This window comes from Procambarus clarkii, chromosome 69 (genome assembly GCF_040958095.1).
Source record: "Procambarus clarkii isolate CNS0578487 chromosome 69, FALCON_Pclarkii_2.0, whole genome shotgun sequence".
NCBI lineage: Eukaryota > Metazoa > Arthropoda > Malacostraca > Decapoda > Cambaridae > Procambarus > Procambarus clarkii.
In genome coordinates, this window is record NC_091218.1 from 25160662 (window position 1) to 25186853 (window position 26192).

Sequence of the window (26192 nt, forward strand, 5' to 3'; positions counted from 1 at the left end):
AATGCAAACACTGAACATCTTGTCTTATATACTCGCATTTGGGTGAGGTGATATGTTGCAACAGTTTTGGATGAAGTGAACAAACTTTTGACCAACACAACACAGAACAAGGAACATTGGGTATAAATTAGATAAATGAGAGGGAAGAATGGAAGTAACTGCAAAGGGCTTATTGGCCCATACTTCCTCTAGATGCTTCTATATTGGTACGGAGTCTTGAAGTGGGTAGAATATAGTTGTGCATTAATTGGCTGTTGATTGCTGGTGTTGACTTTTTGATGTGTACTACACATCAAAAAGTCATTTGGTTTTTGGATTACGGTACTCAAGCTGGCTCACCAGACTCACTCTTGGATGACATGAGAATAATTCAGGAGCAAGTCTAGGCCTCACCCTGAACTCTTCCAAGTGCAAAATACCCAAGGACAAGGTCCTTGGTAAGAAGATAACTGACCTGTAGAGGATGAACGAGAGGATTGAAGACATCGATGCTCATGATGCACTTTACCTCATCACCAGGTGCTTGTCCCTCCCCAGGATGACCTACTTTCTTAGATGTTCGCCATCTTTCAGTAATATTAAATTAGAAGAGTACGACAGCTTGCTGAAATCAATGCTAGAAAAATCCCTCAACCTTTCTTCTTGGGACCTTTTGCAATTTGTTCAACCGACAGTTTTTTGGTATATTTTTTGTGTACCTTCATCATATATATTTAAAAAAAAAAATTGTCATACATCTTATTTACTTCCTTGCCTAGTGGGTTTTCCAATCAAATTTATTTATTAAAGCTCCCCATAGTGTCCTCTCTGAAAATAAAATTCTTCAGCTGCTTCATTTTCCTCACTCTTCTAGATTATAATACATTGCATATTTAATTTTCAAAAGGATATATTCGCTCTTATCCAAGGGAGGAAGGTACTGAATGTCAAATCTCTCTTATTCTTTCCTGGTAAATATTAAACCCAACATCGGTGGAACATCTCCATACCTCATTCTCGTGGCTTGCTTAATGTAATTACCTAAGTGTAATTACCTTAGTTACAGGATGAGAGCTACGCTCGTGGTGTCCCGTCTTCCCAGCACTCTTTGCCATATAATGCTTTGACTTACTGATGGTCTTGGCCTCCACCACCTTCTCACCTAACTTGTTCAAACCGTCTACCATTCTGTTTACAAAAGTGAATTTTCTTATATTTCTCCGGCAGCTGTTTCGTTAGTTTAAATCTATGACCTCTTGTTCTTGAAGTTCCGGGGTCTCAGGAATTCTTCCCTATCAATTTTATCAATTCCTGTTACTATTTTGTATGTGGTGATCATATCCCCTCTTTTTCTTAAATTTTCTAGTTTTTGCATATTTAATGCCTCTAACCTCTCCTCGTAGCTCTTGTCCTTCAGTTCTGGGAGCCACTTAGTGGCATGTCTTTGCACCTTTTCCAGTTGATGTACTTCTTAAGATATGGGCACCATACAACCGCTGCATATTCCAGCTTTGGTCTAATAAAAGTCGTGAACAATTTCTTTAGTATTTTGCCATCCATGTACTTAAAAGCAATAAAAAAATGTGTTGATATATGAATGTCTCCAGGATGAGGTTTACGAATCTGTCAGTCCAAAAGTTTTCCATTCTTGCTTTGTAGGCTTCCCAGTCTGTTGATTTCAAGTTAAAGTCATCAAGTACCAACAATCATGATTTATCTTTATCTCATCTTCCTATAATCTCTCATGATTGTTGAGGCACTCTTGTTTGTCATCCAGCTCCTCCTTTGTCCATGTGTTGCTTGCTGATGGACTGTAGGCATTTATGATTACATTACCAGTTTATCATCTTGATAACTAATTTCCAGTGCCATTATGTAAGCTTCTCATAAGTTGTCAATCATTAATTCGTTTACCTTTAGGTGTTTTTTTCACCAGCACAACAATGCCTTCACCTTTCCTTGTTTTTTTTTTAATTTTTGTCATGTCTCCAAATTGAGTAGCCCCTCAGGAAATATAATCTCATTTAATATACCATCTTTGAGTTTCATCTCCGTTAGTGCAACAATATCAGCCATTTTAAGCTGTACAGTATTATATTGTTTAGCTCCAGTTTTTTTTATCTCACTCCATCTACGTTAAGTTCTGGTGTGGTAAGTTTCAAAATCACCCTGGAAAAAATCAAGGCAAATGGGGGGGACCTTCGACAAGCCGCTGGCTTTCTGTCCTCGTCAAAGCCACTAGGGTTAGTGGTACTCAGGTAAATCATATATCATGGGGAGGGTCAGTAGTACAATATTGATGGTGGGAGGGGGAAAGGGTGGGAAGTTTAATCAAAGATCTCCCAAGAACATTTGAACATGGCGCGCTCTGGTATAGAGCCTCGTAGTTTAGAAGGCTGCCACCAGGATTATATTTACAGGCGCCATATTGATTTTTATAATGTTTGGATAGGTGTGGTTTGGGATGGAGGTTGTTCAGAGAAAATTAAGAAAATGGAATGACTTTTAAAGTCAAAGCACCCTATCCAACCTTTCCATATGGTAAGTTGACTATAGCAAGCTCCGAACGCTGGGTTAGTTCATATAAGACTGCTAAATGGAGTGCAAACAAGAGAAAATAATGAGAATCTAGTTTGTAATTATTAAATAGGAAAACTACCAAAAAGATTATTTATACTGTGTGTGTATATATATAATATATATATAATATATATTAATATATATATATATATAATATATATTAATATATATATATAATATAAATATATATATAGTATATATGCACACATAAGAAGGTAAATTGGGTTTATGAGAGTACATATTGATGTTTTTACATTCAAATGTTTATTCAGGTAAAAATAGGTACATAGAAGATGAGTTACAAACAATGTTGGACTTAGGTTAGAGATAGAGCTAATACATACAATACCTTAAGCCACTAATACACATAGCATTTCTGGCAGGTCCTTAGTCTAACAGATAATTTTAAGTAGGTAATTTGAAGCAAAATTTGAAGAATGTTAACAGGTACATTGTAAGAAAATTAGAAGAAAATGGTTAGGTTCATTATAGTAAAATTTGAGGATATCAGCAGGTACATTGTAGTACAATTTGAGGATTATTTCTTGGTGCACATTGTAGTAGAATTTACATTCAACATCATAACCATGATATAAGATGTCAGGGATTACAATGGTGAAGTTGCACGGCTTAGGCACATATTTTGTGGGATTTGGTTACACAAGATACAGTGGGAGATTAAAGTACTAGGTAGAAAACTGAGGATGAAATGAAGTAATTTTTTTTGTTACTTTTGAATAAGGCATAGATGGACAGCTTTTTAATTCGCTAGGGAGTGAGTTCCATAAACTAGGGCCCTTTATTTGCATAGTGTGTGTGCACAGATTTAGTTTGACTCTGGGGATATCAAAGAGAGATTTATTTCTGGTGTGTTGATTATGGGTTCTATTACATGTGTCAAGGAAGAGTTTCAGATCAGAATTTGCATTTAGGCACAAGGTTTTGTACATGTAAATGACACAAGAGAATGTGTGGAGTGAGTTTGTTTAGCATGTTTAGGGATTTAAACAGGAGGCTGAGTGTTGTCTGAAAGCAGAGTTTGTCATAGTTCTGATAGCAGAGTTTTGCTGAGTGATGATGGACTTGAGGTAGTTTGCAGTGGTTAAAGTAGTAGTAGAAATGGCTCCTATGACCGGCCGTTTTGCTTTTTCCCAAGGCCTGTTGTAGGAGCAGGGGCGAGGGGGGTTCATTTTTTCCCCAAGGCTGGTCATAGGAGCAGAGGGGTTTTAATTTTTTTTCCTAACATCCAGCCATAGCCCAGGGGGGGGGGTGTTTCCAATTTTTTTTTCGTATAATTTCTCCAACTGCTTCCTTCCATCACATAATTTTGCAAAATGGGAATACAAAGGTTTGCTCCTAGGTTACCTTTAAAGAACACAATAAAGTAGCCGTCACAACTGCAAGAAAAATGACAGGTTGGATAACAAGAACTTTTCACACTAGAGATGCTATACCGATGATGATACTTTTCAAAACGCTTGTGCTCTCTAGAGTGGAGTACTGCTGCACAATGACAGCCCCTTTAAAAGCTGGAGAAATTGCTGACCTGGAGAGCGTGCAGAGATCCTTTACTGCTAGAATCCACTCAGTAAAACATCTAAACTATTGCGACCGACTAAAGAGCCTAAACCTGTATTTCAGCCTAAGTGGCATTTCATTACATTCAATGCGGTTTTTTTATTCCCTACTTTCTGTTGGATTAGTTTTGCACATTTGACCATGCCTACAGATCTTGGTCATTCCAGTATTTCCAAGTGCAAATTATAATGTGCATTTCTTGTTTGCACTCCAGGGAGAAAGTTTAAAAGTTAAATTCAGTCAGTTTAGTAAGCCTTATAATTGAATGCAAATATTGGAAAGGAGGATCTTTGAACATTTCATAGGTTAAATTTTATCCAGTTTTATAAAAAAAAAAACAGCCTACTACCATTTGAGTATGAAAGAATTTAAGAAGTACAGAATACAGGCATACCTCAGAATAAGAGTTTAATCCGTTCCTGGAGACGCCTCGCCTTCCGAAAACTCGCATTCCGAAGTTAATTTCCCCATAAGAAATAAAGGGAAATGAATTAATCCGTTCCTGACTACCCCAAAAACCCCACATCAAACTAAATTTTTATACCTAATTCATCTAAATAAACCTACAAAACTGTGTTCCAGTTATTACTTACCTTACTGTCGAGTGCTGTAGGCGTATGGAAGATGGTGAGGAGGGGGGAGGAGGAGAGGAGTTACTGTTTGGAAGGGGAGTCCCCTTCCATAATCACATCACATAACCCCATGCCTTGTAACACTATGGATACCACTTCTCTTTCTAAATTTTTCAAACCAGCCCCTGCTTGCCTTAAACTCTTTCTTATCTGCATCACTCGTTGCAGGGGTATTCTTTAGAAGGTCTTCGTGCAACACCCTGGCTTTCTCACAAATAATGGCCTCCGAAACACTATCACCCCTCAACTCCTTGTCGTGTATCCAAATTAATAACAACTTTTCCACTTCTTCAAGTATTTGTGCCGTTAATGTTCTTACTCCTTTTGCCACTTTAGCACCCATAATCTTATTTTTCTTCTTAAGTATAGTGCATATTGTTGATGTGGCTTTGTTGTACTGCCTACAAAGTTCAACAACACGTGTACCGTTCTCATGCTTCCGAATGATCTCTTGTTTCTCCTCTATTGTCATCCTCACAGGAGCTTTCTGGCCTTTATCCTTACCACTGGCTTTCTTGGGACCCATGGTGAGATATATAATAACAAATTGTATAGACAAATCACCAAAAATCCAACAAAACACTGAAAATCCGCGAGAAGAATTGATGTGGGGGTAGTCACTGAGCGCCAGACAATAATAGACTGAGGGGCGGCGGGGCGGAGGGGCGACGAACGCGCTAGGTCGGCTGTACGCGTATCAACAAACTCGCGTCCAAACTCGCCTCCCGAAGTAACCCTCGCCTTCTGAGACAAATTTTTGGAGTAAATACACCTCGCCTTCCGAAAATCTCGCATACAGGGACAATCGCATTCCGAGGTACCACTGTACAGGGGTACCTCGGTTTAAGAGTAATCCGTTCCTGGAGACAGCTCGTAACCCTAAAACTCGTAAACCGAAGCTAATTTCCCCATAAGAAATAATGGGAAATGAATTAATCCGTTCCTGACTACCCAAAAACTTCACTTCAAACTAAATTTTATACCTAATTCATCCAAATCTACACTACAAAAGTATGTTCAAGTTATTACTTACCCTAACTGATGACTCCTGTTGGTGTTTGGAAAATGGTGAGGTGGGGGGGAGAGGAGGAGAGGTGTTACTGTTTGGAAGGGGAGTCCCCTTCCATTATAACATCAGGCTGTGAAGATTTCTCTGGAGTGCACTCTCTGGCATGGTTTGCATGCATACCAGTAGGTCCTGGTTGTGGCTAGCTGCTTGATTTTCTCACTTTTCTCACAAGGAAACGTTCCATTGAAGATTGTTTTTGCAACACTTGTCTGTAGTGAGGCATCACATTGTCATTAAAAAGATCAATGCAATGGCCTACTACAGCTTTATCTCGGTGATTCTTTTCAGCAAAACTTTGCAGTCCTTCCGATACTGCACACATTTTCTTAATTAATGAGGAAGGGACATTCTCTACTGCCTCCTCTTCCTTCCCTGAAGATTTGTTGAACTGACTAGCTAGTTCAACAACACGAGTACCATTTTCATGCTTCCGAATGTTCTTGTTTTTTCTCTATTGTCCTCACCACATGCGATTTCTTGCCTTGAACCTTACCCCTGGCTTTCTTGGGACCCATGGCGAGATACGTATATAATAACAACTTTTATGTTCAAATGGCCAAAAATCCGACAAAAAACTGTAAATCCTTGTGAAGAATTCAGGTAGGATAGTCACTGGGCACGAGGATTTTTTTAATCATTTTAGTGTATTCTTAAAACATTTAAGAATACATTATATAATCTGGTTATACTTAATCTGCTTAATTTCTTATTAACAGATGAATTGGAGTGACCCAGTCAATGGAGAGGAAGCCAGCATGACGTAAGACATTCATGAAGAAGCCACCAGACTGAGAGTGTGAGGAGGGCCCAGCCTCGGGAGTTTTGTAAGCACCCTACACCACAGTTTATGCAATGAAATAATAATTTTTTTTTATGTACAATTGGAGCTCGGGTAACACACCCTCTCACTGTGACTGCTTGTGCCGGACTAACTATATATACCCTGTAATTACCTAAGTGTAATTACCTAAGTGTGTAGTTACAGGATGAGAGCTATGCTCGTGGTGCCCCGTCTTCCCAGCACTCTGTCATATAACGCTTTGAAACTACAGTACTGACGGTTTTGGCCTCCACCACCTTTTCACTTGTTAAAACCGTCTACCACTCTGTTTTTGTTTCTCTGTTTAAAATCTTCCTTGTTGATTTTATCAATTCCTGTTACTATTTTGTACGTTGTGATCATATCAACTCTTTTTCTTCTGTCTTCTAGTTTTGGCATATTTAATGCCTCTATCCTTTCCTCATAGCTCTTGCCCTTCAGTTCTGGGAGCCACTTAGTAGCATGTTTTTGCACCTTTTCCAGTTTGTTGATGTACTTCTTAAGATATGGGCACCATACAACCGTTGCATATTCTAGCTTTGGCCTAACAAAAGTTGTGAACAATTTCTTTAGTATTTTGCCATCCTTGTATTTAAAAGCAATTCTGAAGTTAGAAAGCATAGCATAGGCTCCTCGCACAACGTTCTTTATGTGGTCCTCAGGAGATAGTTTTCCATCTAGAACCACCCCTAGATATCTTTCTTTATCAGAATTCTTTAAGGGTTTCTCACATCATTTATAGGTTGTGTGGGGTCTATGTTCACCTATTCCACATTCCATAACATGGCATTTATTCACATTAAATTCCATTTGCCAAGTGGCGCTCCATATACTTCTTTTGTCCAGGTCTTCTTGAAGGGCATGACAATCATCAAAGTTTCTTATCCTTCCTATTATCTTAGCATCATCAGCAAACATGTTCATATAATTCTGTATTCCAATTGTAGATCATTTATGTAGACAATGAACATCACCGGTGCAAGAACTGAACCCTGTGGTACTCCACTTGTGACATTTCTCCAGTCCGATACATTGCCTCTGATTACTGCCCTTATTTTTCTATGTCAGAAAATTTTCATCCATGTTAGAAGCTTACCTGTCACTGTATTTACGTATGTAGGTTAGCTTAGCATTTTAAAAGCACCGAATCACTTTCTGTGGTTGAGTGTTCAATAAACCCTTGAACTCTATGTTTAACATTTCTCTAACCCTGTCCATGGAGGACAGAAGAAAATGTATATATGCTGGTTAGCATTGTAAATGTGTGGCCACGTCTGTGGTAGAAAATACTAAAAAAAAAAAAAAAAAAAAAAAAAAAAAAAAAATTCCAGTTTCCAGAACAACCTCTTATGTGGAACTCTGTCAAAAGCCTTTTTTAGGTCCAGATAGATGCAGTCAACCCAACCATCTCTTTCCTGTAAAATCTCTGTGGCTCTCTCATATAAACTGAGTAAATTCGATAACACAGGATCTTCCAGATCGAGAACCATACTGTCTGTCTGATATTATATTATTTCTCTCCAGGTGTTCTACCCATTTAGTTTTTATTATTTCTTCAAATATTTTGACTATTACACTTTGTCAATGATACAGGTCTATAATTGAGGGGGTCTTCCTTGCTGCCACTTTTGTATATTGGAACTATGTTAGCCTGTTTTCACACATCTGCTATGACTCCTGTACACAGGGATGTCTGAAAAATCAGCTGAAGTGGTGTGCTGAGCTCAACTGCACACTCTCAGAACCCATGGTGAAACTCCATCTGGGCCAACTGCTTTGTTCTTAGCTCCAAGAGCATTTGCTTCACTTCGTCTCTAGACACCTCTATGTTGTTCTCTGGAATTCTTATTGTGTCTGGTTCTCTGAAGATCTCATTTTGTACAAACACACTTTGGAACTTTTCGTTTAATGTTTCACATATTTCCTTTTCATTTTCCATGTATCTGTCCCCCATTTTCAACCTCTGATTATTATCCTTTACCTGCAGCTTGCTTTTAATGAATTTATAGAAAAGGCCTGCATCTGATTTACATTTGTCTGCTATACCGTTCTCAAAGTTCCTCTCTGCCTCTCTCCTTACTGACGTGTAGTTGCTTCTCGCATCTTTGTATCGCTGGTATGTTTGGGGGTTTGGCCTCTTCCTATAATGATTCCATGCCTATGTCTTTTGATCTCTGGCCCTCTCACAATTTCTGTTGAACCAATCCTGTTTCCTAGGTCTGCATCTCTGTTTTGGTATGAATGTTTGTGTGCCTTCATCGTATATTTTGCAAAATATGGCATACATCTCATTTACTTCCTTACCTAGCAACAAGTCTGTCCAATTATACCCATGAAAAAAATTTCTAAGTTCCCCATAGCGTCCTCTCTTGAAATTGAGTTTAACAACTGTTTCACTGTCCCCATTCTTTACTAGATTATATCGCAAAGCTATATAGTTTGTAAGTTTATTTATATATAGCTTTATATTTATATATATTTATATATAGTTACTGTTAATGTACAATTTGTCCATTTAAGTGGTGCAGGTGGTTGAGGGCGGGATATGAGCACTTGGACCGAGAGAATGCAACGAAGAGCTGCCACCCTAGGCAATGTGGTCACCTCCTGTGGCCATCCTAATGTCCCTTATCCTCGCAGGCTCGAGAAGTGAGTACAATTCTGTATTTTTGTATACTTGCACATTAATGATATAAAATTTCATGTTCTTTCTAAAAGGGCATTTATTTTATATTTATTGCAGGTGTTTCCCTTCTGCATTTTTTAGTTCAATTAAAGGAGGCAGACGAAGTTGCAGATCTAACCAATGGTGTCCTAACATGCAAGGTTAATATTTAGACCCAGGCTGAATAAACTTCTGCCCTTGAAACCATTGAGTGTGGCTTTGAACTAAACCACCACTGTATAACACCTGGGATACTTCAAACAGATTTATACAGTTTGGCTCAAGAATCCCAAGTTGCAGACCCTGAATTGTGGCAACTGTTAAATTAATTTTCACTACAGATATTATGACAGTAGATAAGAGATTATTAACACTCGCGCTCTGCGCGAGCGAGCCTCTCGCTATATAAGGTGGGTCCGGGCATTACCACGCTCTCCACGGGAGCACGCAGTAATTCTGAAAAGTGTATACTCTTTTCAACTTTGTCACCTCAATTCTCGTCCTAGGTTTTTCAATTTGGTATCAATGTGTTTGCAATATAATTCTCTACAGGATTAAATGCATATAAACTCCAAAAGCCCGGCTTACCACCTGAAGCAACCAGAGAAAGTGAGAGCGAGTTACCCGGGAGTGCGCAAGAGCAATAAAATGTGTACACTCTTTTCACTTTGGTCACCTCAATTCTCGTCCTAGGTCCTTCATTTTGGTATCAATGTGTTCGCAATAGAATTCCCAACAGGAGTACATGCATATAATGTAAAAAAACGCAGCGCGCCCAACCCGCCGACAAGATGAACATGAGCCAAGGTTACCAGAAAGAGAGCTGCGCCACCCCCAAGGCGCCTCTCATTACATTAGAGCGCGGTAATACTGAAAAGTGTATACTCTATTCAACTTTGTCACCTCAATTCTCGTCCTAGGTATTTCAATTTTGTATCGTGTTCGCAATAGAATTCTCTACAGGACTTGATGCATATAAAGCCCAAAAGCCCAGTAAGAAAGTGAGACTGTGTTACCCGGGAGTGCGTAAGAGTAATATAATGTGTACACTCTCTTCACTTTGGACATCTTAATTCTTGTCCTAAGTCTTTCATTTTTGTATCATTGTGTTCACAATAGAATTCCCTACAGGAATATATGCAAATATAAAGTCCAAAGGCCTGGCGTACCACCCACAACAAACAGAGAAAGTGACGGAGCGTTACCCCAGTGAGCGCTAATAAAGAGCAATAAAATGGGTATACTCTTTTCAACTTTACCTAAATTCTGGTACTAGGTTTTTCATTTTGGTATCAATGTCTTTGCAATGAAATTCCCTACAGGAGTATATGCATATAATGTCCAAAACCGCGGCAAGACCTTCCCGAAGACACCGCTATTTTACCGAACCGTTGCCGGACCAACGTCGCAATGCTGGATTTCGCTCTATTAAATAGATGACTCAATGCTGAGTCGTTACTGAGTGGAAGTGTTAACCACTGCACTGCTCTGCATTCAAATATGACACGCCCGTGGTGTGCCGAAAATAAATTCTTTCAAAAAAATTATTTTCTCTTCTTATATTGCTAAAATGCAGTCTCTGATCACGGGAAACTAAAAACAAAATATTGTATGTGACGTACTTTAGCCACGATGGATGTGGGAAGTTGAGCATATTATGGGAGTGATTGAGCGCTCAAGGTCACTAAGCCCCGCCACCCCGTGGGGCGGCAGTTGCCGCAAATATAATGTTTTACAATTATTTTGATGTTTCTCATTTGTTTCTTCTCTGGTTTTATGCTGTAATATTATTCAAAAGTGTGTAATTTGTGGAATTTATATAGTTCAATGTGTGGAACATCACTATTTTAAAAATTATGGGGCTCATATGTGTGACATGTATATTATATTCTACGATCAATCAAACAATGTTTTTGCTGTTATTACACTATATACACACATTGTATATATCTATCTACATATATATTCACCATAGCAAACCATTAAGTTGGTATGGCGAGCCCAAAAAACAAGAGTGGGCTGCCACACCCAGCCAGCCTTCCCTCCCTCCTTCAACACCTAACTCGCCAACATTACTCCTCCCACAATACTGTTTGTTGTGGTGTTATTACACTATATACATGCATTATATACTGTATAAGTATTTATATGTTTTATTCACCATAACTATACTAATAAACTGGTATGGTGTCCAAACACCATAGTGGCCACTGCATGACAAGTCACACAGCAGACGACAGCCTCACTCCCTCACCTAAATGGCTCCTCCCAACATAAGGCTTTTGCTGTTATTATACTCTATACACACGTTATATATAAGTATCTACATTTGTATTCACCATAGCTAATCACTAAACTGGTATAGTGATTCCAGACAATAACATGTTGCCACACATCAACCACCTCTCCCTCCCTCCCACACCAACATTACTCCTCCCACCGCTAATTCACATCGCTAATTCTCACCACACTCCTGCTATTATCAGAATCCTGGTCACTAAATCATGTAAATGAATAATATCCACTTTTTTTTTTTTTTTTTTTTTGTAAAAGAACATGAGAAATCGTTTGAAGAATTTTAGATGGACAAAATAATGGCAGTGTGCTATGGCTAGTGCCTGAACATCTTGAACAGCATTTATTCACTGATATCTGAACATTGTACACAGTCTTTATCACTGTCAGACTCTTCTGTAATACTATCATGGCTAAATAATACCCGATACATATATATTTGGTAAATTTTAGGGGATGCTGTTGTCAAAAGCTGAACAGCAATGCTGTTAACTCATGCTGTGTGTGCCAGCCCTGGTTGCTCACTCAGTACTGAGGCCTTCACACCTGGGAATGTTGTCCACATTTTTTTTTTAAATGGCATCTGTTTATGAGAGCCCTGAGGAAGCTGATGTGAAACCTGTGTAACCGCGGGAGTTTTGAATGATACCTATAAGATCCCTGAGGTGCGTTGCGCACCACCCGTCGAGAGCCTCAAGACGCGTTGTGCAGTTCAGTGGTTAATGCATTTTTTAAGTACTGTAACAACAAAATAAGATTCTCAAAATTGAAGGTGAAGGAAAGACCCAATTTATGTTTTACATGTACTAAAAACCAAATTTTTGGATGAACCTACATTGGTTACATCTGAAAATACATAAAATGTTTTAGAACATTGTATTAAGTACTTTGAGAAAGGTTGCAGGTTACATACGAAAATTTTGTTTTAATACGCTTAAATATAAATTAGATCTCTCCTTCACTGTCATTCAGGCACTACAACATTGTAGTAAGTTTCTCCATTTTTTAAATTCTCATATTGCTTTGTCATTAGTTATACCAGACAATGCTGGCTTATTGCAACAAATATAAAATCATCATTCACATTAATTTGTATCGTACTCACCATGAACTAATGGTAAATATTATGCTTTTATGTTAAATGCAAATTGTGTTAATTTTCTAATGTGTGGGGTATTGTTGTTGTTGCTCTCTGGATGTAGAGTTTTCATGCCTTTGCTTTAGACCTTGGTACGAATGTATTCATAGGCCTGGGATCACAATCACATGCTGGCTGAAATGAACAAAGTACATTTTTATTTGGTTAGTTGTTTGTGAACTGGTAGTCTCCTGATAAGTTGGTGAGCATACAATTATAAAGGCACACATCCAAAATTCCTATTATATCATTCTGGACCCAGTCTGTATTTCCATGAAAATACACCCACTTTCTGTGGGGAGCCCTGTCAGCTCCCTGAAGCGCTCTTACTCATCAAGTGCCATACTACTTGGGTGTCATCAGTCGCAGAGTTCTTTGTATTCCTTACCGGGGACCATGAGCCAAAACCTGTCCCTCTCAGAGGCGCGCAGGGAACAATAACCCATGAACACTTTACATTGAAAGTGTTATGTTGCCATCTACCAGAAAGGCACCCAGAGGGTGAGCCAGCCCATGTGAGCTGGGCCACCCACCAGCCAGTTCTTTGATGTCGTGCCAAGTGGTTGCTGTCGCTTTGGCTCCGTGTTCCCATTTTCTTGAGTGGCTGCTTTGTGCCACTTCCTGCGGGCCACAGGTTTGGTGTTGGTGGCTGCTTCCTACAGGCCACTGGTTCTGTGTTGGTAGCTGCGCTCTTGGTTGATTAGGTTCCGCTGATTCCCTGTTCCTAAGCTAGTGTGTCTTAGGTTGTCATGTGTCCTTCAGTCTCACCAGCCTGCGGTCTACCCTTGGGCCCATGATGTTATGACTTGTGTCGCTCACTCAGCTGTGTTTGGGAATATGCCTTGAGATGATATTCGGGCACAGGAGTTTTGGAGGTTTCACAGGGTCATGGCTGTGAGGTATCTGGTGACTGGCCCAGGCCATCTGAGGCCTTGTGTTGCTTCGCGACTTTTGTCACGGCTGACAGTCTCTTACTCAGATTGAGACCTGCAGTGCTGCCACCTTCCTGGTGTGTTCCTGTGTTTTGCCTTCTCTGTGGATAGTTTCAGGAAGCTGACGGGGCTTCCCACAGAAAACCAGTGTTGAATGTAATGAAATGCCAGGTTCTGGGTGAGCACTGGAGGCTCCCCCTGACACCCTCCTTCTGGTTGGCGCCTTTCATCATTCAAAACTGGCTGGTGGGCAGCCTGGCTCACCCAGGCCGGCTCCTTCTTTCCTCCTGTGGGTGGGGGGTGGGGGGGAATGGGTGGAGCTAATGAGAGGGGGGGGGGGTTAGTTGGATGAAGTTTTGCTTTAATTTGTTTTCTTTGTGGGAAAGTTCTTTTGATAATTTGAGGGCGTAGGTCATATTTTCAACCAGGTACAGTAGTAGTCTATTTTGATTCGTCTACCTTTCTGTGTGCCTTCCCTGGTTGATGGCAAGATGACATATTTTAAATGTAAAGTGTTCATGGGCCATTGTTCCCTGCGCCTCTCTGAGGGAGCCAGGTTCTGACTCATGGTCTCCGGTAGGCAAAGAATTCCGAAACTGATGACACTGAAGTAGTATGGCACTTGATCAGTAAGATAGCTTCAGGAATCCTCCGGGGCTCCACTAAAAACTGGAGTTTCATTACATTCAATGCTGGGTTTTTTTCTTTATATTTATCATAAATTTTTCTACATATTTCATGTAAAAATCAAAATAAATATGAATCATAAAATTTTGGTTTAATTATGCTCAGTGGCTGTTTTGTGGCCCAAGGCACCAACTGTTTCTCCTAATTTTGTCATAAAAAAATGATTAGACATGTTAAAGGAGATACCAATCATAGCCTAATATTTCTCACACTATTTGGGCTAATGTCACTGAGCAAATTTTAATTTCAACCCACCATATAAGCTCACAGCATGGTGCAGGAGTTTGCGGCGGTTTGGCTGTCACTTCGGAGGGTTTGGGTTGCTCAAGGTTCAACAACCTGGCTCCATTCGGACTGATGGAGTGGACTTATTTTCACTATTTTCATGGGTAAATCGGGTAAGAGTCAGTACAGTACTGTACTCATATTTGCCCATGAAAATAGTGAAAATAAGTCTGCCTTTACTGGATGTGGTAATAACAAAAATGGGAGCATCTCTGAGCACCAGTGTATATACTAAGCCTACAAACATAAGATTATGCCTAAACAGTAGGAGTGAGTGCCCTCAAAGATACAAAGCCAGTGTTCTCAACACTTATATTCGTCGAGCCCTTACCCACTGCTCGGAATAGAGCAGTGTGAGTATGGAGTTTGAAAGAATAACTCAAGTGTTAGTGAACAATGATTATAGCAAACAAAGAAATAAACACTGTACCTTGGTTCTAGGTACAATCTTGAACCTAGAACAGAAACCACGACATCTCCAATCAAATTATATTACAAATCAACCATGCACAGTGAACATAAAAAAGAAGAAAGAATGATGAAAGACATAATCTGTAAAGAAGTAAAAAGCACAACTCCTAACCAAAACATAGACCTAATAATATTCTATAAAACAAAGAAGACTACCGACCCTCTCATTAAAAACAGCCCGAAGCCTATGGAGAACTCTTTACAGCAGTCAAATATGGTATATATTTACACCTGTTCCCATGAAGGATGTAGCCTTCAATCTAAGTACAGTACATAGGTATGACGTCGACCAAGCTGACGAGGAGTTTGACCCGTCATCTTGTATCAGGTACCCCCTAAAAATCACATGAGACAAGCCCATGACATTGCCCTAACAAGAGAGATGTTGAATAAAAACATTTGTATAATAGACAAAACCCAAGATGTGAGAAGATTACAAATTCTTGAAGCAATCCACATAAAGATAGAACAACCCACCATAAATACAGTACTCAAATTACGGATCTATTCACTTTACCCACCACGAGAGTAAGAACAATACCGGAACGTGAAGATGACAACATAGAAGACACTGCTCAACATGCCATGCCCACTACACCTCATTAATCTTTGTATATGCTTCGGCCCTATTTACTTCCCCTATCCTTCCCCCATTTATGCCCTATTCTTTACGATGTACTCCTCGCCTTTTTGTTTTATGTACCTGACCTCCCCTTATTGTATAAATTCAATACACCTAGCATTGTCCCTTCATTTTAGAATGGACCGTGTAAATTTATAATAAGTGTAATATACTCGACAGTTAATCAATTTTTTTCTTCACCTTGAACAAAGATGACATTTGCAGAAATCCTCTTCCAATTTAACCAAGATGCTAGAGCACTAGTCAGAGGGATAAAAGTCCTAAACAAGAAAATAATCAATACAGAATATGCAGTCATATTCAATGAAACATGTTTAAATGAAAACCTGCTGCCAGTATACACCAGTATTATACATTCAGTTGCATATATGCCTGGGGACCATTCAGGCTTGTTCGCAAGTATGTATACATATATAAATGTTGTTGAATATGACCAAAAGGGTAAGATTAATAATTCTAACACGAATCTAATCAATATTTCTTATGTTCTTCTTCACTGTCGAGGGTAATTGATAAAGTAACTTTCCAATATTATTCTTTTTATTCCTGGTCTAATGCCTGAATGCGTTTTGTAATTCCTTATTACATTTTCAAAGACTTAGTTTACACACAAAATACACTCATACACTCGTTTTGGGTGAGGTGATATGGCACAAAAGTTTTGGATGAGGTGAAACAGAAGACAGAACACTAAACAATGGGTATGAGAACATAAGAATGGAAGTAACTGCAGAAGGCCTTTTGGCCCATACTTCCTCTTGCTGCTAACATATTGGTTCGGGGTCTTAAAGTGGGTAGAATATAGTTGTGCATTAATTGGCTGTTGATTGTTGGTGTTGACTTTTTGATGTGTAGTGCCTCGCTGATGTCAAGTCTCCTGCTATCCCTGTATTTATTGATGACTTCTGTGTTGCTTGTTTAGATTTCTCTGGTGATGATCTGGTTGTGAGAGGAGATATGTTCCTTGATGGAGCCCTGTTGTTTGTGCATGGGCCTAGAAAGAGACGTTGTTGTCTTGCCTATATACTGAGTTCTTTGGGGGTTACAGTCCGCAAGTGGGCATGTGAAGGCATAGACGACGTTGGTTTCCTTCAAGGCGTTCTGCTTGTTGTCTGCAGATACTAAGCAGTACTATGAAGTTCGAATAGCAGGGCAAGCAAAGACAAATCTTGTCTTTTTCAGTTTTTTTCAGTTATTTCGAACAAAGATTAGGAAAATGATAGGTCCATTAAAAACTGAAACAGGTCTGCAGCTATATGGCAGATGCAGTTTAATGCAGATAAATGTTAAGTTCTGAGGCTAGGTAATGATGATAGTTACAATTATTATTATTAACATCTTTATTGACAAAATTAATTACAATTTTGCCTAATCTGAGGATTTTGATTTACTGTATTTTGATAGTCTTATTAAAGTGAGGATAATGCTAGTATTCACTGTCACGCAGGACAGAGGGTCATACATAAGACAATAGGTCTAAACTGTAGGCTGAAGCACATATATATCATGATTACAATCAATGTTTTAATGTATGGATATGTGAAAACAACTTTCTATTGTGCACTGCCATACAAGGGCAGGGATGGGTTCATAAGTGATACAGCTTAGAAGTAATATAAATAAAAATTGTTCTTCATTCTTTAAAATGGACAAGCAAATTTTGGGTAAATTGTTAGGATGTCGTCCAGAACACCTGAGTCAATAAAATAGTTACACAGTTGGTGGTACAAGAGGCCAGGAGGTCTAAAGTCCTTTACGGTTTCACATTCATCAATATAGTGTTCTAGTGAATGCATTAAAGGTTTATCACAGAGTTTACAATCTGAATATTCTGGTAGTGGCTCAGCCTCACTAACCTGCCAGATGTGTCTATAGCCAAGGCGAATTCGCGCAATGACTACATCACATTGCCTGGTCTGGTTACTGTGCATAAGGTTACGAGATACGAGCTGGATGGTGTTGAGATTGCGAAGTCAGATTGCGAAAGGGATCTGGGTGTTATGATTAGTAAGAATTTAAAACCAAAGGATCTTCTTGAGATTATATCTTGAGATGATTTCGGGGCTTTAGTGTCCCCGCGGCCCAGTCCTCGACCAGGCCTCCACCCCCAGGAAGAAGCCTGTGACAGCTGACTAACACCCAGGTACCTATTTTACTGCTAGGTAACAGAGGCATAGGGTGAAAGAAACTCTGCCCATTGTTTCGCGCCGGCACCTGGGATCGACCCCAAGACCACAGGATCACAAGTCCAGTGTGCTGTCCGCTCGGCCGACCGGCTCCCTCATAACAAAGGATCAATGCATGAATGTTCGAAATAAGGCAAATAGGACACTGGGATTTATTAATCGAAGTGTTAGTAACAAGACACCTGGTGGTGTTCTTCAGTTACATCTTGCTCTGGTTAGGCCCCATTTAGATTATGCAGTTCAGTTTTGGTCGCCATACTATAGAATGAATATAAATTCACTTGAACGTGTCCAACGTAGGATGACTAAGTTAATTCCCCAAATTGGAAATCTTTCATATTAAGAAAGATTAACAAAGCTTAAATTACATTCAATGGAAAGGCAAAGAGTTAGGGGTGACATGATACAGGTTTACTAGTGGATGAATGGACATAACAAAGGGGATATTAATGGAGTATGAAAAGTATAAACACAAGACAGAACACGAAACAATGGGTATAAATTGGATAAGTTTAGATTTAGGAAAGGCTTGGGTAAATACTGGTTCGGTAACAGGGTTGTTGATTTGTGGAACCAATTACAGCGTAACGTGGTGGAGGTGGGGTCCCTCGATTGTTTCAAGCGTGGGTTGGAAATGTATATGAGTGGGATTGGGTGGTTATAGATAGGAGCTGCCTCGTATGGGCCAATAGGCCTTCTGCAGTTATCTTTGTTCTTATGTTATATATTATAATAGAGATTGACAGGCTCATTATAACCCGTGCTACTTGGACATTTCGTTCTGAGTAGCTAAATCTAAAACAATATATAATAGAGATGACAAACGCTTCGTGTGAATAGTCACCTCTCCATAATATTGTTACACAATTCCATCACCAGGCAAGTGCTCCATCCACACCTTATATTTGATTTTAATTTCAATATGTTTATTAACGAACTCATTGACAAAGAACAAAATTCAACTCTTGGTAGGCAGTTATGGAAGCATTACTTCAAATGCTTGCTTATGGGTATCACAAGGTATGCAGTTTAAAAAGCCTCTGCACGTGTATATAGATGGAGCGTGTGGCGACATGTGGTAAGTTTAGGTTAGCCTCAGCCGAGTGTGAATTGAGAATGTGGTAACTGGGCTCAGTTTACTAGTTGGTGTGAGGGAGGCTGGTTGTACATTACAGCGCCTCCTGCTTACCCCTTCTCTTTAACATGGTACTTTAATGCTCGTGTAATTTGAAGTGCAGGTGTCCTTAATTGTAATGTAACAATTGTATAGTAGACAGAAAATCAATAGTGCAAAGTAATAGTGAAGGACTTCAAACTTTCTCAAGGAACGTGGAAAGTGAATGCAAAACTAAAGCAAAATTGCATTATGATTCTCAGTAGTTCTTCAAAATAATTGTTAAGTGAAGTGTGGTTGATTGTAAATTTAGCATATATGTAAAATTTTGTAAACAAACATCACATGTAAACAAACTTGTGTTATCAACACAAGACAGAACACGAAACAATGGGTATAAATTGGATAAGTTTAGATTTAGGAAAGACTTGGGTAAATACTGGTTCAGTAACAGGGTTGTTGATTTGTGGAACCAATTACCGCGTAATGTGCTGGAGGTGGGGTTCCTCGATTGTTTCAAGCGCGGGTTGGACAAGTATATGAGTGGGATTGGGTGGTTATAAATAGGAGCTGCCTCGTATGGGCCAATAGGCCTTCTGCAGTTACCTTTGTTCTTATGTTCTAACATCTATACACACACAATGGCTGATGACAGTTTTAGCTTATTATTAAGCACATAAGAATAAAGAAACGCCAATAGGCCTTCTACAGTGAATAACTGCAGAAGGCCTATTGGCCTATATAAGCCACAGCTCCTATCAATAACCACCCAATCCCACTCATATAAGAACATAAGACAAACGTTCCTTCAACTTTTTTTTGAGATATATACAAGAGTTGTTACATTCTTGTACAGCCACTAGTACGCGTAGCGTTTCGGGCAAGTCCTTAATCCTATGGTCCCTGGAATACGATCCCCTGCCGCGAAGAATCGTTTTTTCATCCAAGTACACATTTTACTGTTGTGTTAAACAGAGGCTACAGTTAAGGAATTGCGCCCAGTAAATCCTCCCCGGCCAGGATACGAACCCATGACATAGCGCTCGCGGAACGCCAGGCGAGTGTCTTACCACTACACCACGGAGACTGGTAACGGAGAACATTAATAGCCCAAATTAGTACATCTTGCTTTTAAACTAGCCCAAAAAGTAGCAAGTAGCGAAATTAAAAATTTGGGAGCGCGGGGCTCTCAAAAGTAGCGCAATTCGCTATTTGTAGCCACGTTATTGTGACTCATCGCCTGCAACATAAGACAAAGGTAACTGCAGAAGGCCTATTGGCCCATACGAGGCAGCTCCTATCTATAACCACCCAATCCCACTCGTGTACATTTCCAACCCACACATGAAATAATCGAGGGACCTCTACCACGTTACACGGTAATTGGTTCCACAAATCAACAACCCTGTTACCGAACCAGTATTTACCCAAGTCTTTCCTAAATCCAAATTTATCCAATTTATACCCATTGTTTCGTGTTCTGTCTTGTGCTGATACTTTTAATACTCTATTAATATCCCCTTTGTTATGTCCATTCATCCACTTGTAAACCTCTATCATGTCACCCTTAACTCTTCGCCTTTCCAGTGAATGCGAGTTAAGCTTTGTTAATCTTTCTTCATATGAAAGATTTCTAATTTGGGGAATTAAGTTAGTCATCCTACGCTGGACACGTTCAAGTGAATTCATATCCATTCTATAGTATGACGACCAAAACTGAACTGCATAATCTAAATGGGGCCTAACCAGAGCAAGATATAGCTGAAGAACACCACCAGGTGTCTTGTTACTAACGCTTCGATTAATAAATCCCAGTGTCATATTTGCCTTATTACGAACATTCATGCATTGATCCTTTTGTTTTAAATTCTTACTAATCATAACTCCCAGATCCCTTTCGCAATCCGACTTCGCAATCTCAACACCATCAAGCTCGTATCTTGTAACTCTAAAATTGTAAAACTCTAAAATAACCTTCAATGTAAGTACATAGGTATGACGTCGACCGAGCTGACGAGGCGTTTGACCTGTCATCTTTAATCCGGTGTCCCCAGGAATCACATGAGACAAGCCCATGACATCACCCTAACAAGAGAAATGTTGAACAAAAATACCTGTATAATAGACAAACCCCAAGATGCAAAAAGATTACAAATTCTTGAAGCAATTCACATAAGAATAGAACAACCTACCATGAACACCCAAATCACGGAACTATTTACTCTACCCACCATGAGAGTAAGGACAAGACCAGAACATAACGATGTCAACACAGAAGACACTGTTCAACATAACAGGCCAATTACACCTGATTAATCTTTGTATGTAGATAGGAGCTGCTTCGTATGGGCCAATAGGCCTTCCGCAGTTACCTTTATTCTTATGTTCTTATATGCAATTATCGATTCAAGTAACTATCCCACAATAAACGTTACGCTAATTGGCAGATAGTTTGATAGGCGAAGAGTTAGGGGTGACATGATAGAGGTTTACAAGTGAATGAATGAACATAAGGGGGATATTAATAGGGTATTAAAAGTATCAACACAAGATAACACGAAACAATGGGTATAAATTGGATAAATTTAAATTTAGGAAAGACTTGGGTAAATACTGGTTCGGTAACAGGGTTGTTGATTTGTGGAACCAATTACCGCATAACGTGGTGGAGGTGGGGTTCCTCGATTGTTTCAAGCGCTGGTTGGACATGTATATGAGTGGGATTGGGTGGTTATAGATAGGAGCTGCCTCGTATGGGCCAATAGGCCTTCTGCAGTTGCCTTTGTTCTTATGTTCTTTCTACTTATAAGATTTTTCAGATCCTTTGTTATCCATTTTGGGTCATTTGTATTTGATCTACTCAATTTGTAAGATATACTACTTTCCTGTGCTTTGCTTAATATATATGTAAATAAGATATATTTTGAATCCAAATCCTCCTTTACATCACACATCGCTGGGTTCACGATTTGCTCCAAGACCGGCTTCCCCCTATGCCCCAAGACTTTTCAATCTATTTGCCCCCCAAAATTCCTTAGGATATTGAAATTATTGAAATTAACTCATATTCGTAGAATATGACAGTTATTACAATGTGTAAATGAAGCACTCAAGGGTAAAGTGGCAAGACAGGAGCAAGAGTGACAGGACGGGGGTCTCAAGTGACAGTGTGGAAGGGACAAGAGAGTTAGGTTGCATGGAACTGAGTAGCACACATTCCACAGCCTGTTGCTCTGGCGTGTCACAACCTGCACCACCCACACCCTTGCTCCAAACCATTTTTTATACTGATATATTTTACCAACATTGTGTCAGCAATAAACTCTAAAATAACAAGCATAACAACTGGAAACTGCTATGAAGTATAAAAAACACAATATCATCTTAACATAATATCCACTACATTATCCTTCATCTAAGAAATTTTGAGCTACCACCTAAATATCATATAATTCAATTTACAAATACTGTAACTGAAGTTATTCTTTCTATTTCTCTTACATTTTAAACTGGGGAACCAATTAGGGGGTGCCCACACATCCTTTACTGGAGACCTGAGAAAGAATGTGAGCACCATGTACTTGCAGGAGTTTCAAATGCTTCACAGTACAGTACTAGTTGCCTCGATGAGGATAAAAAGCTGGCAGGTTGTCAAAGGTATTTTGACAACACGCCAGATCAGCCCTGATGATCTTTTCTATCTGTATTTTAAAACCCAGCAAACTTTTAGCGTTTACGGCTTTGGCGCGAAGGCAGTTCCGCGGGTTTACAACCCTATGGGTGAAAAGGCATCTCCTGTTTTCTGTCCTACATTGTGACTTGTTGAACTTGAACCCGTTGATCCTCGTTCGTGTTACATCTGATTTTTTTTTTTAAGAAAGTGTCGGGATCGACATTGTCTAAATTGTTTAGTACAGTAACTAACTTCCTTAACTGTAGCCTCTGTTTAATGCAACAGTAAAATGTGTACTTGGATGAAAAAAAGATTCTTCGCGGCGGGGATCGTATTCCAGGGACCTGCCCGAAACGCTACGCGTACTAGTGGCTGTACAAGAATGTAACAACTCTTGTATATACCTCAAAAAGTATTTTGAAGATTTCTTTGAGATCTGCCCTGTCATGCCTGGTCTGCAGTGTTGTTAGCCCAGTGGCCCTCAACTGTTCCTGATACGAGATATGACTAAGCTGTGGTGTGACTTTTGTTGCCCGGTGTTGCACCTTCTCCAAAGCAGCTATGTCTTTCCAAAGATGAGGTCTCCATGTCTGGATGCAATAATCCATGTGGGGGCACACCAGAAACTTGTACAATTGAACAACTACTTTCTTTTCCTATTAGGTAAAGATACACTTGATTATTCCCAAGGATTGGTTTGCTTTTTTTACTGCCGCTTCCACTTGTGCAACTTTTAGTGAATGATGGATTCTGATTCTAAAGTCCTTTTCTTCATCTATCTGCTGTATGGTAGTGCTGTCAGTTTGGCAATTATGACGTGGTTTGTTATGCCCTACATGTAAGGTCATGCATTTATCGACGTTAAAGAGCATTTGCCAGTTTGCCATTTAAAGAGCATAAAGAGCACTCTACTAGTGGCATTTCTCCAGTTTTCCAGTGCTTCTGATCACTGCTCGCATTATGTCAGATGACTGGCCACTGACTTTCAATTTCACTAAGCTTAGATTGGTCAGCTAATACTAATGGGAGTTCTGAAAATGGTGGCCATGTGTGGCTAAGGCATATGACAGGTGACAGATTTTTCACCTTTTTTAAAGTTTCAACATTACTAAGAATACGAGAAAGAAGCTATTTGCAAGCTTTCACTAAAAAATTATCGCATCTTTCTTGAATATTTTGAAACTTTTCCTGGGTTATAAAATTGTTTTGTCTGTTAGTGGCCCGAAGTGTTGAAAATTCGTAACCAATTAACTTTCTCCAGGGGCAGATACATAGAATTGTAGTCCAAATTAACATGAAACTTTACATGATGAGGATGCACGATTCTTCCGAATATTCCAAGAGTGAAGTTTTCTAAGACAGTGTGAAGGCTATACTAATCTGCTTCTTCTTTTTGATAGTCAATTCATCGTTTCAAAATCATTTAGGATTTGTTTTAGACATGTGAAATATAGCTTATTGGAGGGATCAGCGTACATTGAAAATAGTTGCCTTGCAACATATTTATCACAAGAGGAAAAAAGCTATTTGGTAATGAGTTGTTAGAGAACCCCACTGATCTAACAGCCGCTTTACACTACCGCTCCTTACCAACCATCGTCTTCCTGACAAAGGTATTAACTGTAAAGGATCTTTACAATCATTTATCAATCTGGAAATTTCTAGATAACTTTCTCCCCTTAATAAAGATCTGTTTAACCAGGTGTAGATTTTGGGATGAAGTATTAATGACAATTAAGGTTGGGAAATCTATGGCCCCTGGGGAGGATTACCTTGCCTTGCGGTTACTTTTTCTTTCGAAGGTTCCTAGGATCAATGTCCCCAGGGGGCTGGTCTGGGACCAGGCCTCCTGGGGTAAGTGGTCTAGTCAGTCAGGCTGTTGGATGCGGCTGTGATTTGTACACATTATATTATTAAAGCATAAATAATCATCATTGAATTTTTTAATATTAATTGCCCAACTTGCTTTTAAACTAGCCCAAAAAGTCGCAAGTAGCGAAATTTGAAATTTGGGAGCGCGGGGCTCTCAAAAGTAGCCCAATTCGCTACTTTTAACCCAATCTGGCAACCCTGGACATGATAGAGGTGTACAAGCGGATAAATGGACATAACAAAGAGGATATTAATAATGTATTAAAAGTACCAGTATCAACACAAGACAAAACACGAAACAATGGGTATAAATTGAATAAGTATAGAATTAAGAAAGACTTAGGTAAATACTGGTTCAGTAACAGGGTTGTTGATTTGTGGAACCAATTACCGCGTAACTGGTGGAGGTGGGGTCCCGTAATTGTTTCAAGCGTGAGTTGGACATGTATATGACTGGGATTGGGGGGTTATAAATAGGAGCTGCCTCGTATGGGCCAATAGGCCTTCTGCAGTTGCGATTGTTCTTATGTTCTTAACGTCTGTGAAAACTAAACTGAGAAATCGAATGGGACTTGAGCTTTTGACATCAATCTTGAGAATTAAAACAGATCTTGAAGAATATATAACTGGTTGCTCGTCATTTGAACCACTCATGTCAATGCTTAAATATGAGTCTGCAATATACAAGTACGAGGTTGTGGATGCAGATCAAGATCTTGATAATCTTCAACTGTAAAGACGTGGAAGGACTCCACACCCATTAGGCTTCATTCAGTAAATAGATAAGTTATCCTATTATCATATTGATTAAATATATATATGCAGAGATAATATTAACAAAACAATTAAAATCGTTTATATACTCTATATATCATAATATATTACTTTGAAACCCGTATTAGTCACTAAACAAAAAATTGGGCTATTATTACAAATTCGCTACTTTTAGACCGTCAGCTCGCTACTTTCAGAAATTTGGATCTGGCAACCCTGATATTCATGTCGCCCCTTGACGATCCTGCACTGGGCCTGAAGAATATGAGTGAGGATGACAGACAAGATGATACCAGGCCTTATCAAGTAGTAATGAACAGAAATAAACGGCGAAATATTCACAGACAGCAAGACAGTGACAGTGAAAATGAAATAACGAAGCGACCAAAAAAATAAAATCCTACTCAGTAGGACGCAAAAGACGCAGGTTAATAGAAGAAAGAGGTTGTTATTCCCTAATAGAAGGAAGAGGCTGTTCCCTACAACGTGCCAACTGAACTTTCGTCAAAAGCTGGAGTGGACGGTTCGTTTGGCTAAAGAGTTTTTTTAATATGAACCACTATTCAAGGAGGGTGTTCACCGGCCCTACATAAGAAAATATATAGAAAATTCACTTTCGCAAACAGAGTGGTAGACGGTTGGAACAAGTTAGGGGAGAAGGTGGTGGAGGCCAAGACCGTCAGTAGTTTCAAAGCGTTATATGACAAAGATTGTTGGGAAGACGGGGCACCACGAGCGTAGCTCTCATCCTGTAACTACCTTAGGTAATTACACATTCACCTGAGGACCACATAAAGAA

At 39.4% G+C, this 26192-nt stretch overlaps 1 protein-coding gene across 10 annotated transcripts in view; it reads left to right on the forward strand.

The window, feature by feature from the left end:
- Window positions 1–2380: 2380 nt before the first annotated feature.
- RhoGAP71E (Rho GTPase activating protein at 71E) overlaps window positions 2381–26192 on the forward strand; it is a 136638-nt gene continuing 112826 nt past the window's right edge. For 7 of the 10 annotated variants that reach the window (XM_045765213.2, XM_069311278.1, XM_069311277.1 and 4 more), the window contains exons 1-3: window positions 2381–2520; window positions 6555–6662; window positions 9179–9307. Coding sequence is in view for 4 of the 10 variants with exons in the window: in XM_045765216.2 (XP_045621172.1) it covers window positions 9204–9307 (104 nt within the window). In the remaining 6 variants the exon portion in view is untranslated. Of the gene's footprint in view, window positions 2521–6554; window positions 6663–9178; window positions 9308–19058; window positions 19167–26192 lie in introns of those variants that run through there. The other 3 variants (XM_069311279.1, XM_069311276.1, XM_069311272.1) reach the window with 2 other exon arrangements.